Source organism: Neopsephotus bourkii, unplaced genomic scaffold (genome assembly GCF_033783945.1).
Source record: "Neopsephotus bourkii isolate Nb327-2 ecotype Australia unplaced genomic scaffold, CSIRO-AGI_Nbou_v1 NB_463, whole genome shotgun sequence".
Lineage (NCBI taxonomy): Eukaryota > Metazoa > Chordata > Aves > Psittaciformes > Psittacidae > Neopsephotus > Neopsephotus bourkii.
The window spans coordinates 1,957,902-1,972,318 of NW_026900965.1; the positions used below are offsets into that span (position 1 = coordinate 1,957,902).

The 14,417-nt window shown below is 54.8% G+C and overlaps 1 protein-coding gene across 1 annotated transcript; it reads left to right on the forward strand.

Moving 5' to 3' along the window:
• Positions 1-4,867: 4,867 nt before the first annotated feature.
• Positions 4,868-8,370, forward strand: LOC133210497 (zona pellucida sperm-binding protein 3-like). The gene is made up of 9 exons (XM_061349950.1): positions 4,868-5,391; positions 6,115-6,230; positions 6,312-6,415; positions 6,561-6,738; positions 6,813-6,933; positions 7,028-7,119; positions 7,189-7,334; positions 7,589-7,699; positions 8,206-8,370. The coding sequence occupies exons 1-9, from the start codon at positions 4,990-4,992 to the stop codon at positions 8,334-8,336; spliced, it is 1,401 nt and encodes a 466-aa protein (XP_061205934.1). The 5' UTR covers positions 4,868-4,989; the 3' UTR covers positions 8,337-8,370.
• The last annotated feature ends 6,047 nt before the right edge of the window (positions 8,371-14,417 follow it).

Consider the following 14,417-nt stretch of genomic DNA (forward strand, 5'->3'; position numbering starts at 1 on the left):
GAGCTGGATGAGCTTTACGGTGCCTTCCAACCCAAACTCTTATGTCCCCCTTTCAGCCCTGTCCCTTGGTCCCCTACTGCCACCACAGCCCTTGTGCTGCCCTCACCCATCACTCAGCGCAGGGAGACAGCCATGCCAGTGCTGGATTGCTGCCTGCCCGCATCATGTTCTATAGAAGAACTGTTTCTAAAAGCAAGACGGGGGGAAATGAGCTGGTGTCAAGCTCTGCTTAGGGAGGGGATGGTGGTGGGTTCATTTAGGGGGGTTGAGCTACAGCCTGGATTCAGAGCTGGTGCTGTTTTTAACCCGGTGCTCAGAAGCATCATTAATATTATTAGCATCGAGGCACTGGGCTGGGGATGAAATCATCAACCATCCCCAGCTCCTTGGTGCATGGTGGGGTGAGTTGTCCCCACATCCAGGACATCTTTAACGGTGCTGAGATGGTGCCAGCATCACTGGGGATGTCTCCTCCAGCTGGAAGGTTTGGGGGCATTTCTTTGGGTCTGGGCCATGCAGGGAAGGGAGATCTTGAGGGTGGTGAGGGAGAAAATCACCACTGAAGCCGTGGCAGCTTAGGGGCAGTACTGCTTAGGTGGCTCAGGCTGATGGGCCAGCCCAAGCTGAGCTTCTACCCGGAGCTGAGCCACTCACCGCTGCCCCTGGGAGGATGCGCTGTGCTTTGGCATGGGGTAAAGCACCCAGGAGGAGCTCAGTTATCCCCTTGTCCCCAGGTGCCATCCTGCTTTGGAGCTGTCAGGATGGTGGGTCTTTGTTGGGGTGAGGGAGGAAACTATCCATCCTCTTGGTCAAGGTCCCAATCCAGCACACTGGTCTATGGGTGCTGTGCATGAGAGCCAGGCAGGGACAAGGCTGGTCAGCCACAGTGCAGGCGTTTCCCCATTCCCAACAGCCCCGACATCCTGCTCCGCCTGCTCCTGGGTCATGGCAAACCTGGCAGGCGTGGAAGTGGGGTTTAACGGGGATGCAGAGGGAGCTGAGGGGCTCAGCTCGCTCGTGTTTGCGCTCATCCCTCTCGGGAGCAGGCGAGGCTGCGAGTTCATCGCACACATCCGTGTGTAAAAAGCCCGGCCACGCAATCCCATTTGGCAGCTGATTGCAGGCAGCGCTGGGCCAGGCTGTCCCCAGTGCCCATCACTGCAGCTCCGTTCTCCCCATCAGGAATAAACTGGTTCCTGCTCCTTCCCGAGAGACGGGAGGATGGAGGTGCTGAGCCTGGTGCCTGCCTTCCCCTGAGCACCTCATGGGCATGGGATGGGGTGGAGGATGCCCCTGCGATGCTGGGGCAGGGTTGCTGCCCTATCCCTGTTGTCCCCTTGTCCTAACCCAGTTCACAGATGGGCCTGTGTCCCCATAGGAATGCTCTGAAAACCCGGGGTTATTTCCATGGGGTGATGTGCCTTTCATTAGGATGAGCAGGATCCAGCTCCTACACTGCCCCCAAACAGCCAATTCATAGCCCCCAAACTGCCAGGCCAGCCCCAGCTTCAGCTCAGAGCAACCTGGCTCAGCTCTGTTCTGATTTGAGGATGCTCTAAGTGTAATATGTGGCTTTCACAGGAAAAGCAGAGCCCAGAAGCTGCCCCTGGCCTGCATCTTCCTGCACTCTGCTGATGAATGAAAGCAAGGAGCAAACCCCAAGGCCAGGGCTGTGAGCCTGGGGCAGAGGGATTTTAAGCATCACTTTCTACCTTTTCCTGGGAAGCAGCATTCCCTCCCCACAGATCGGTCTAAACATCCGGGATTTGCTGTTCCCTCCCAGTGCAGCAACTGGGATGGAGAAACCACCCAGCTCCACGCCAATGATTTGCTTTCCATGGACCAGTGCAAAGCACTGGCGCACTCAAAAGCTGCATTTCAGCCGATAAAAGGTCTTGAGAAACTCCCTATTTGTGCCATCAATCCTGGTACCCCAACCCTTTTGATGGGGAATGAAGCAGCGCCACGGTATTCCCAAGGGAGCTGTGTGGAATCCTCACTTTCACCTCCCAGGACCCATCTTTCAGAGCCCAGTCCCACGCAGGTTGTTCCCGGCAGCTGCAGTGCATCCGGTCCCTCTAAGGCAGCGTTAACTGAGCGGTTGAGAGACGTTTTAATTACAGATTTGTCTGCCCTGCATGATTTATCCCGGGTAACTCCAGCAATTTATCCATCAGCAGTTAGAGGGGCTCTGGAGCAGAAAGCAAACGCAGGCAGTATTTATTGCAGTGACTCAGAAGTTGTTGGAGAGAGGTTGGAAGCGAAGCAGTGATGCTGCTTGAAAAAGCACTACCTGGCGTGCAGGAGTTGTCTCCAGCCAGGATTAATGAGCACTTCCCAAACTCCCATTCCCCTTCTCCTGTGTTAGCCAAGTGGGGTTCGCTCCTCCTTGGGATGCCTGACATGGGGACAAGGGAGCTGGGGGGGATGTTTCAATGTCCCGTTGTGATCAGATGGCATTTCAGTGCTGTTTTACCGTCATTGCTCCTGATGGGTGACCACATCCCCCTGGCAGTGCGCTGGGAAGTGGGATCCGAGCTGGTGCACTGCAGGCTCAGCCATGGCATCGGGAGTGTTGCTTAATGAGCCTTAGAGAGGCGTGCGGTGTCTCAGGGGAGGAGCTGCTGTTCAAACAGAGCCAGCGAGGGTTCAGTGCCCCTATAAACACAGTATTTAACACTCCAGTGGGAAAGCACCCTGTAAATAGACCCTTTGGATGCGGGGAAAGGCACTGACAGTGCGGTTCCTCTCCAGGCCTGGCAGAGAAATGACTTTTCTCATCTCACGAGGTGAAATTGTGTAGACAAATGGAGAACTCATAACAGAGCCGTCCCAAAGGGAGGATGCGATATTGCTTCCTACAGCACAGCAAAGGCTTCCACCGTGGGGCTCGTCCTGCTCAGCCAAAGGCTTTCCAAGGAGCATGGATGGGGCGCAAGGAGCCTTCCCCATCAAACAGGGGCTCAGTGAAGACCCTGAGCTCCTGGTGGCCCAGGGAGGGACATCAAGGACAAGGTCCCCGATGTCCTTCATTCCTGAAGGAAGTCTGCAGAGGACTTGGCAGCCAGGAAGGGCAATTCCTTCAGAGCTGTTAAATGCAGCTCACAGTGATGGATGCGGCCCTCACTGTGGTGCAGGAGCCAGGAGGTGGTGAATGGAGGGGGGGGTGTTTGCTGCTTGTTGGTTTCTTTTGCACCCAAACAAGAATAAAAGCTGTTCCTCACCCAGTAGATTCAAGCTTTTAATGCCAGTGAATCCCCATTTCATCCCATATTCCTGACTTGATTTCTCACCACCCCACTCCTGGTGTTTGGACCTGCTTGGCTGGAGCTATTGTGGGGTGTGAGAATCCCACTTCAGAGCAGGGAAACTTGGGGTTTTGTTAGTGTGGGACACGGGGCTCGGGCTGAGCGTGGTTCCTGGGCTGTCTGGAGGAGCTGCACCTCTCCCTTTGGAACAGGAGCAAAGGGGTGCAGGCACCCATCCGTGTGGACCTGGGTCCCCATCAGGGTGGTTTGCAGCAGGTTGGGCGAATCAGCCCCTGGACACCCAGTGCCACGTCCTGCCTCCAGGCTGGGTGACAGGGCTGCGGGCAGCACCAGCATCACCTCCCAGTCCCCTGGCTGCCTTTGGCTGCAGGAGCCCCCCATGAACAAACCCAGTTTAAGGCATGAAGGACATCAAGCTAGCACAGGGATGAGCTGGGGCTGGAGAAAACCCGCTGCTTGCTGAATTAATAAAGAGGGCTTGAGCTGCCAGAGAGGTTTTTCTTGTTGTATCATTTATTCATCATTCATAAATATATCAGGGACAAGGCCAGGACACGCAGATCATGCCGGAGAAGGATGGTGTGGCATTATTCATGCTTCAGGGAGACAACAGCCAGTGCCTCATGCACGTGCCAGCAAGGAAGGAGATCCCACCAGGAATTTGGATGCACCCCCATGCTCTCAGTGGGAGCTTTTCTCACCCAGCTCATCACTGCAGTCTCCCCTACAAGTGAATGGTGCAGGTCACCCTTTCCCAATCCCACCCCACGGATCCGGGGGAAGATGCTTCAGCCAATAACCCCCATTTCCATGGGCACCCTTGTAAAGCACCTTTACAAACACACCATGAATGCAACCACTCAGGCTAAAAGCACCCTGTTGGCTTGTCCAGCCACAGCATTGTGCACCGGGCATCACCCCCGTGTCAGAGGGACCCCCCTCGCCGGGCTCTGTCACTGCAGCAAGCAGCTTGGGGTGACCCCAAGCTCTTCATCCAGCTCACATGGGGCTGTGGAGCCGTTAGTCACCGTGCTGCACACATGAGCAGCTGTGCCAATTAGCATAATTAACACACGAGGGCCAATTAATCTCTTGATTACGCCTGCCATTCACTTATCAGCTACTATTATGGGACTATCGGCTTTTGTACCTCTGCTTTCTATGCAAATACATTGGTTATGATGCCTTCATTACTTGATACACAATTACCCAGGGCAGATAGGCATGAAATCCAGCATGGACAGATTACCAGCACCCCCGGGCCAGAGCTCAGGTGGATCCTGCAGCTCAACTCCTCTCCATTTCTGAATGTGCCACCTCAATGATGCTCCAGGAACTGGGGAATCACTGATGCTGATGCTGTGGGGAGAAACGCTTGTAGGAGCCTGGCTGTTGGTGGTCAAAACTGGCTCTATCTCATACAACCAGAAGGAAACAGGCAGAGGGACAAGGGACAAAAGCAGAGGGCTTGTGGCCAGTTGGCCACCGAGGTGACAGTGGTTCATGCCTCCCCAAGCAGGCAAGACGAAGGGACCTGGAACAGGTCCAAGGGAATTCCCCTCCATGCTCTAAGAGGGAGGGATGATCCCAGCTGGGTCCCATTGTCCTTATCTGCTCCTTGCCGGGTGGGGCTCTTCCTGCGGCCCCCAGGTGCCCCCATCTGGTATAAAAGGCTCCTGAGCAGCACCTTCCCCATGAGCTGGTTTATCCTGGGGTCAGGATGGGGTCTGCAGGCAGCCTGGGGGTTGTTCTCTTCTGCTGGGCCCTGGCTGAAGCAGTGTCCTACAGCCCCTGGGGCTTCCCTCAAAGGGACTCCGGGGCTCTGCGGATCCGGGGGGATTCCTCTTGGAGCCGGCCCCATGTTCCTTCCTTCTCCCAGCCTTGGGCATGGGTGGACTTGTCCCAGCTGCAGGCTGCAGCCCCGCTGCACCCTGTGGCTGTGCGGTGCCAGGAGGCGCAGGTGATGGTCACGGTGCACAGGGACCTCTTTGGCACGGGGCGCCTGGTGCGGGCTGCGGAGCTGAGCCTGGGCTCGGCTGGGTGCCGGCCGGGGGCCCAGAGCGATGCTGAGAGCACCGTGACCTTCGTGGCTGCGCTGCACGAGTGCGGCAGCACCCTGCAGGTGAGGCGGGATGCTGCGGTGAGGGGCTGCTGTATCGCTGGTAGTGCTGTGGGGGGAATGGACCCCAGCACTGCGGTGGTAAATGGGGGTGGCTGTGGGCAATGTGCTGCTGTGCTGCCTGACTCATGTCTGTCCTAGGAATGACCTGGTGATGGTGGGGTTTGGGGTGTGGAGGCAGTAGATGTCCAGTGAGGGGTGGTGTGACCATTGCAGACCTGTGTCTTAGAGCCTGGGTACCATCCTCGAGCCTTAGATGAGGCTCACACTCAACAAGGCTTGTAATGGGTTTATGGCTCAGAGTTGTAATGGGGTGTGCATCCCATGTAACTGGATGAGCACATGGGAGAAATGAGCATAGCTTTACACTGCAGTGAGTGTCACTGGGAAAGGGGCTTGCTGAGCTCCTCAGCAGGAGAGGGGAAGGGCTGCTTGGAGCTGCTGTGCCCCAGCCCACCCTGGGGAGGAGGTCTGCAGACCTGCTGTCCCCACAGCCCTGACCCACTTCATGTGGGGGCTCACTGGGGTGCCGAAGTCTGACCTGTTGGGGTACCAGTACTGAGCTTCATTGTGCTGTATATGCACTGGATTGGGAATGGGAAGGACAGCCTGTGCTTTTCCAGCTGGTGGGCCTGTGTGTCCTAGCATGATCAGTGCTGGGCATGATGGTGCTGGTTGATGTGTTTGTTTTACTGGCTTCTCACCTCTCCCAAATCCTCCTTGCAGATGACCCCAGATTCCTTCATCTACAAAATGAACTTGTCCTACAAACCTACTCCTGGCAACCTGGTCATTGTAAGGACCAATCCTGCTGTGGTTCCTATTGAGTGCCACTATCCCAGGTGAGCAGACGGGGGCTGTGTCTCTGCTCTGATGGACCCAAGGGGATGGTGGTATCTTTAACACTCATCTCCCTGGTTTAGGAGGAGCAACGTGAGCAGCAGCGCCATCCGGCCCACGTGGGCTCCCTTCCGCTCCACCTTGTCAGCAGAGGAGAAGCTGATGTTCTCCCTGCGCCTCATGAACGGTGGGTGCAGACCTGGCTGCAGGGCTTGGCCATGTGCTGAGAGCCCAAAGAGCTGAATCTGGGCTAAAAGGGTGTCCTGCAGAAGGGACCTGTGGGCTTGGTGCTCAGGTGAGGGGTGTGCGAGGTTCTTGGCTCTACCTTCCAGATGACTGGAGCTCTGAAAGACAATCCAATGGCTTCCAGCTGGGGGAGAGCCTGCACCTCCAGGCGGATGTGGATGCTGGGAACCACATACCTCTGAGGCTCTTTGTGGATGACTGTGTTGCTACTCTGAGCCCAGACAGGAACTCCTCACCCCGATACGCCTTGGTGGACCTCAGTGGGTAAGGGGTGCAGTGCTGAGTGATGCTGCTGCTGGGGCTGGTTGGGCTGCCCCTGACTTCTGCCCCTTGCCCAGGTGCTTGGTGGATGGGAGATTGGATGACACCACCTCAACCTTCATCTCTCCGAGGCCAAGGCAGGAAACGCTGCAGTTCATGGTTGATGCGTTCAGGTTTGCGGGAGATGAAAGGAACTTGGTGAGATGTGGTGCCCACCCCACCTCCTGTAGCGTGTCCAGAAGCTGTGCATGGACAAGGTCAGTTTTGGATGTTGGTTTCCTTTCCCTTCCAGATCTACATCACCTGCCACCTGAAGGTCTCCCCAGCTGACCAAGCCCCAAATCCATGGAACAAGGCCTGTTCCTTCAACAAAGCCAGCAGCCTGTGAGTACCTGGTGCACAGAGGGATGGGACCAGCCTTGAGAAGAGGGCTTACAGCTCGTTCTGTTTCAGGTGGGCTCCTGTGGAGGGTACTGGAGACATCTGTAGCTGCTGTGAGACCGGCAACTGCCCATTGTATGGAGGATACTCCCGGAGACCCAACCCTGCAGCCAGATGGCCAGGGAGGCGCTTGAGGAGAGACCTCGCCTCCAAGCAAGGTAGGGCTCTGTGTAGCCAATGCACACCCCAGGGCAGGGTGACCATGGAGGATGGGGCAGCTGGGATGCTGGAAGATGTTTAGCAAATGCATCTCTCCTTAAGGACAAGCTCAGCTCTTCCCCAGTGCCTTTGGGCAAGTAGCTGTGGCTGCGTGTCCTTACACTCACAGCACAGGAAGCTGCTCTTGCCCTGAAATCCAGGCTAAGCAGAAACTGCCTTCCCTGTGAACTCAGTCATGTTCATCTCCTCTTAGGTGGGTCCTTGGCAGAGGCTGAAGTCTCTGTTGGACCGCTGTTAATCCTTGATTCAGCTCAGGGATTATGGAGATCCTCAGGAGGTCTTGCACCAGCGGGGAAGGCTCATGGTAAGTGCATGGGTTTTCTGTTTGATTGTGTGTGTCCTCAGGTCTCAACTGAGGGTGGCTCCAGGTTGATGTAGTCATGAATCTACCGTGATTTCATGGACAGGCTTTCTGGTAGCATCACCAAGAGACATTCAGGGGGACTCCTTCCTGAAGCTGTGAGTTCATCCCCTCACAGATGGTGAAAAGACATTTACTGTCAGTTATAGAATCCCAGACTGGTTTGGGTTGGAAGGGACCTTCAAGCTCATCCAGTCCCAACCCCTGCCACGGGCAGGGACCCCTTCCACTGGAGCAGCTTGCTCCAAGCCCCTGTGTCCAACCTGGCCTTGAGCACTGCCAGGGATGGGGCAGCCACAGCTTCTCTGGGCACCCTGTGCCAGCGCCTCAGCACCCTCACAGGGAAGAGCTTCTGCCTAGGGTCTAACCTGAACTGTCCCAGTTTCAGTTTGAACCCATCACCCATTGTCCTGCTGCTGCAGTCCCTGAGAATCTCTTGTCTCTTCCAGGTGCTGCTGAAGGACTTTCCATGCTGGTCCAAGCTGCCGTGCTCACAGCAGCCACTGTGCTCAGCTTAACTGCCCTGGGAATGTTTCTTGTGTGCAGAAAATGCAGCTGCCCTCCTGGGGTGCCCTTGTAATTCCCCACCCCAATAAAGAGAAGTGCTTCTGTCATCCCCTTGTGTCCTCAGTGGGAGGAGGGACACGGGTCAGCCTTGGCTGGGTGTTGGGGTTGTGCTCATGCACTTCCTGCAGGTAAGGAGCATCTTGGGGTGGCTGCCAGCTCTTGGGAAGCCACCAATGGACCAGTGGTGGGACCAGATACATGGAGAGCTGTTGCCACCTGAAAGCATCTCTCGAACAAGTGTTTGGGGATGGAGGGTGCCTCTCTGCAGGAGGCCTTCCCAAATGCCCAGTGCTGCTGTTGAGGCTCTCTGTATGTTCTACCCTTGGTGCAGACAATGAGGAACCCTAAATACTGGCTGAAGACAAGGTATGGCTCCTATTTACAGGTAGTAAGGGAAGAATTGGTGCTGCTCCCAGATGCTGAGTGGATTCCTGACTCTACAAGTCCCTTTTGAGGGGTGGCAGTGGAGATGTGCGAACAGCAGCTCTGTTGGTGGGACTTCTTGCAGCCTGGGTGAGGGGGCCCTGTCCTCTGGAAGGACACAGGAGCAGCTTTAAGTGGGGGGTTTGTGGGTGCTGAGTGTGGCTTCTGCTGCTGGGAGGGACCTGGTGTTGGAGAAGGGCAGAAGATGGGTGCTGCTTCCAGCTGGTGTGGCCTCGGCTGCATGGACAGTGGGAGCAATGGCTGGATGGGGAGGTGGAACTTGGTGGTTAAGAGGGCAAATATGGGAAGCTCTCGGTCCGTCTACTCTAAACAGGAATTGAGTGTAAATATAAAGGGGTGGGGGAAGCCCTTAGTCTAGATTATAATCACCTCTCCTTGCAGCAGCCTTGCGGACTCTGCTGCTGTGCTATAGGGCACAGGAGCCCTCATCACACTTAAATGGAGTCAATAGGCACAGGATGGGCCTGGAAACTATGCTGGGTTGCTCTCCTTGCCCTGTGGCTTTCCCTCCTATGCAGCAAGGCTTATCCTGACCTCTTGGCTTGGGATGCTGAAGGCTTGAGGTGCCTTCTACCTGGTGGGATTCAAGTTGGGTGTGAGCTCTGGGTGTCTCAACTCTCATGGGGTGGGATAACACCAGTTCTGCCTCTTGGGAGCTTGAGGAACATGAATACCTCTCCTGTTTCTGGAGGCAGAAGCAGGAATGTCCCCTGGCTGGGTGCTCTGCAGGGAGAACTTCCCCTTGGCTTGGCAGGGGATGGTGCTGCCCTTCCTAAGGGCATGGAGGCACTGCTGTGTCCTCTGGGTTGTCATCTATAGGCAGCCCCACATGTACGGTCCTCTTTGAATCAGAATGGTTTGGGTTGGAAAGGACCTTAAGATTCCACCCCCTTTGCCGTGGGCGGGGACATCTCACACTAAACCATGCTCCTCTAAGTGCTTCAGCATCCAGGCTAGGAAAGGGGGAGAGAATCTGGGTGGGTTGTTTTGAGTTACGGCTCCCAAAGCAGGGGTTGCTGTAAATGGATTAAGGAGACAGAGAGGCAAAAAGTACCCATGGAGGATGATGCTGCAACTATTGAACTAAGGGACCAGGCAGGCATTTATCACTGGATGCTCTTGAGAGTTGAGCAGTTCCAGGTGCTGCTCCACTGTCATAGAATCACACAATGGTTTGGGTTGGAAGGGACCTTAGAGCTCACCCAGTTCCAACCCCTGCCATGTGCAGGGACCCCTTCCCCTAGAGCAGCTTGCTCCAAGCCCCTGTGTCCAACCTGGCCTTGAACACTGCCAGGGATGGGGCAGCCACAGCTTCTCTGGGCACCCTGTGCCAGCGCCTCAGCACCCTCACAGGGAAGAGCTTCTGCCCTAGATCTAACCTGAACTTGCCCTGTTTAAGCTTGAACCTGCAAGGTCCCCAGAGCACTGAGCCCTCTTGCTGGAGCTGCAGTAGGTGATGTTGCTGGTCCTTCCTGCCTGGGTTAACACAGCCCTGTGTAGCTCCTTGCTGGGTAAGGGGGGGAGTGCATTGCATATGCTGGGGGTGATGCCCAACTCACCTGCTCTGAGTTCAATCAAGCCCTCTCCCATAACTCTGCTTCTGGGCTTTATTAGCATTCATTTCCCTGACCCTCCTGAGAACAGACTTAATTAGAAAGCTGGAAGATGCTGGAAGAACAATCAATTTGTGGGAATTAATAATGTGAACAAGGATACAGCGTGGTTCTTCACATGTGGCTCCAGGTTGCTGTGTCCTGTTACATGGAGATGGTGCTGATAGGCTCCAAGTGGCCTTCGAGGCAATTAATTAAAAGGGAAGTAACTTACCCCATAGGAAAACCAGTAAAGTGATGTTTACAGGGATTCCAGGGGGAAAGGGAGCTGCTGGGTGTTCTGTTTGCAGCGTTGTGGTATCCTATGGAAGTGGTGTGAGCATCGATGCCCATCTCCTTCCTGCACAGAGGTGGCCCTGGGCATGGCCCATCTGTTATTAGACAGCAAGAACCATTAAAGACAGGGTAAAATAACTAATGGAAGACTCCATTGAGTGAGCTGGGGCTTGTAGCAACTTGCTCTTGTGAGCCTGCAGGGAGCCTGGGTGGGTTTGGAGGTCCTGTTGTGTGCACCTTGGGGTGTAGCTGGTCCCATCCCCATGGGGTTGATGTCAAGGAGATGGCAGCAGCCTGCGACTGCTCTGGGTGCTTGGACAGCCAGGGAAGGGTGCACAAGCTTTTGCAGGGCTGGGGCACTGTGGTCAAGGTTGGACTTGATGGCTTTAAAGATCTTCTCCATGGGAATACCCCCTTCATGGCCCTGCCCTTTTCACAAGGGATTCCTGGTCCACAAGGTAGCCTTAAAATAAGAAAAGGCAACCAAACCTTCCACCTGTGATGGAAACCTCCAGGCCACTGCAGCCAGGGTCGTACTTGAGTGGTTTCTTCCCCAGTATGGAAGGCAAGGAGCCCCCCATGTTGTCCCTGAGCTGCCTGCCTCGCAGTTCAGTACAAAGCAAACCTGGTTCCTGGAGCCCTGCTGCCACAGGGACGTTCATCAGCTCAGCCCAAGGCCTTCCCAGCCTCAGTTACTGCCTTCTACGTTTATTTTTCCCAAGCCAAGAGCCCTCTTGCCTTAAATCCCAGTGCAGACCTGGCTGTTTAAAGCAGAGGCTGAGGCTCATGTGCCCTGTGGTGCAAGGGGCTCTTTTCCCCCTCTTTTTGCCCCTGAGAATAAGCTCCCTGAAGTCCCAAGGATCCTATTTCTTCTCCATGTGTCTTCTGCATCTCACCCTGCTCTTTTGGCTGCACTTAGACCCCAGCTGGGGGCTTCAGCCATGCTCTGCTACTGCATTGCTGATGTTACATGGGGCTGGCTCTTGTGCTAGCCCAGATGGGAAGTGTGTGTATGCAAGGGGGTTTATTTCCTGAGCCATGTCAAGCAAGGGACATGACACAAGTTGTGTCCTTTCTCAGCCCTCTGCAGACAGACACTAGAGGCCATTAAGCTTTGCTGCCCAGTGTATGCATTAAGCATGTGCACACTGGCAGCTGAGCATCAAGGCTCATTTCCTAGGGATATACGTTATTATTGCCCTGCCTGCATGTGTCCAAGGGAATTGCCATGTTCTTTTTCCTTCCTTTTCCCCTTTCTGTGATGATCAGCAAAGCAGGACGTTATTCTAAGCCTTGGGATGCTGCTGGTGGAGCTCTAACAGGCAGTGACCTTCCCAATGGTGTTTCCTGAGCACCGCTTTGCTGTAAGTAATACCCATCTTCCCTGTGCAGAAGAAGCTGAAAAGGGAAACTCTTGGTACCTCTTATGGGTGTTTATTCCCATCCGAGAGACAAAAGCATTTCCCCAAGGAAATGGAGTTAATTCACTTCTTGGGTTTCTGCTGCCAGAAGAAATATGCTGGGGTGTAAATGAAGATGGAGCGGTAGAAGCCATTTGGAAACAGCGCTGGTAAATGGAAGCTGTGCTGTATTTGTGGGGATAATTCAGCGTAATTCCCTGCTAACGAACTAATGCACCACTACTTGTTCATTAGAGCTTCCCTAATTTGATTGGAACTTGAAGTGCTGCCTTCATTACCAGCAAATATTAATGCAATAAAGCAGGGGTTGGTGGATTCCTTCCTTCCCAGCAAGCTCTGGTACCCAGGTGATGTGCTATGGGGGGGCTGGGAGGAGGAGGAGGAGGAAGGTCAGGGATGCTGCCCACCACTGAGGTTTTATGGGTGCCTTCTGGGTAAGAAGCTCCTCATCCTTCTCTTTCCCTTTCCCAGCACAGCAAAAGCTTTTCTTCAGGTGTCACAGCCTGGTTTGGGTTGAAGGGACCTCAAAGCTCATCCAGCTCCAATCCCTGCCATGGGCAGGGACCCCTTCCACTGGAGCAGCTTGCTCCAAGCCCCTGTGTCCAAGCTGGCCTTGAGCACTGCCAGGGATGGGGCAGCCACAGCTTCTCTGGGCATTTCAGCATCATCTCTTGGTGGCCACATCCAAGGGCCATGGGGTTGGCATGAAACACCCCATTTCCCTGCTGCATTGCAGCCTTCTAGCAAGGAAAACCAGGAGCTAAAGCTATGGTTATTGAGTTAAATACAGCACCAACTGTTGGCTCGTGAGCAGCTCCATCCCAGCTTTGCAGCCAGTCCTAGCTTTGCTTTTCTATAAACTCATTGTAGAGAAGGTGAAGAAGAAGAAGAAAGCAGAGCATGGATGCCATTTGTACCTGAACATGGTACCCAAGTGGCTTTGATGCAGGGGGAAGCATCACTCTGCAGCCTTTTGCACCTCTTTTCTCACCTTTTTCCCTCTGTAAACTTGCACCAGAGGCTTGGGCCAAGGCTGATGCTGCAATGGGGGATGCACGCTCCCAAGGAACCTTCCCACCATCCCTTCTGTGTGGCCAGGGAGCTGGGAAGACCAGGACCAGCTCTGCTCAATCCTGTTCTCTGGTGCAGATGGCTCCATCAGGCATGATTTCAGCTCTGTGCTGCTAACACGAAGGACCCACCTCTGCTCTGGCTGAGAGGGGATGGGGAAGGGGAGCTTGCTTTTTGCAAGCCTTTTTTTTTGGTGGTTTTCTCCCAAAAGTGTTTCCTAAGGTTTTCTTGCCAGAGGCCAAGATCTGGGAATCATCCAGCATCCCAAAGGTGACTGTGGATGATATCCCAGGGCACTGCATGAGCCAGTGGGCAAATGATTGGTTTTAATCCACCATTTGAGCCCATAGCGATGCAAAGACGTGTTTTAACATAAAGCTGCAACAGAGATGTAATCCCACAGCTCTGGGTATGAGGTTTTAGAATCCCAAACCTCATCCTGACACCTGCTGGGATTTTGGGCACAGCTTTCAATGAACCGGTCTGGTCCCACCAGGCTCAGGTGGTTTTGTGGACACTGTGTGGCTCCCAACTGAGGCCGGGGCATCACCCAGCACAGAGCCAACGCTACTTCCCATGGGCTGGTACTGATGCCTTTGGGTTTTCCTCTTCTATTTTGTTCCCATTCCAAGATCCTCGAGGTTTCAATTATTTATTTGGAGCGTGATGAATGCTTTGTCTGACATGTTTCTGCCGGGGGAGCCCTGGTGCGTTCTGCTTTAGAGACTTCTAATTAAGGAGCTCCATCAAGCATGTCATCCCTTGTCTTACAAGTACCTTCAGGGCTCCTCTGGTGGGGCTGGGCTGCAGCAAGCTCAGCTGGACCTGGTGGATCTGAGGGGCCTGGGGCTCTTTTAGAGGGGTGCTCCCACCAAGCACTGGGTCAACTCAAGGCCCAGACTGCGGCTGCCTTCGGGCTATGGAGGTAAGAAGCGCTTTTGGGCTCAAATTTTTCCTTTCTGGCTGAATTTTGGGGGGGAAGCAGGATGTGGCCAGGCTGAAGCTGCCTGGGGACTGGACGTGGGGCAGTGACATCAGTCGGTGATGATGTGACACGGGGCCACCACGGCATCGGTGCCTGGCATAGGGCTCTGATGGGGTCATGAGGCTGGAGCAGCCCCTGCGTGGGGCACACGGGTGCGGGTCCGTGCTTGCCCATGCGGGTGCATGTGTGCCCACTGCCACCCAGTGGTGGGAGAGCACCCGCGGCGCATAGCGCACGGTACCGCAATCGATGCATAGAGATTGCCCAGTACAGCAAGTCCGGGA

Coding starts and splice junctions, on each gene's coding strand:
- LOC133210497 (XM_061349950.1), top strand. CDS start 4,990: ATGGGGTCTGCAGGCAGCCTGGGGGTTGTTCTCTTCTGCTGGGCCCTG. Junction 6,231..6,311: donor ATTGAGTGCCACTATCCCAG/GTGAGCAGACGG, acceptor TCCCTGGTTTAG/GAGGAGCAACGTGAGCAGCA. Junction 6,934..7,027: donor CGGGAGATGAAAGGAACTTG/GTGAGATGTGGT, acceptor TTTCCCTTCCAG/ATCTACATCACCTGCCACCT.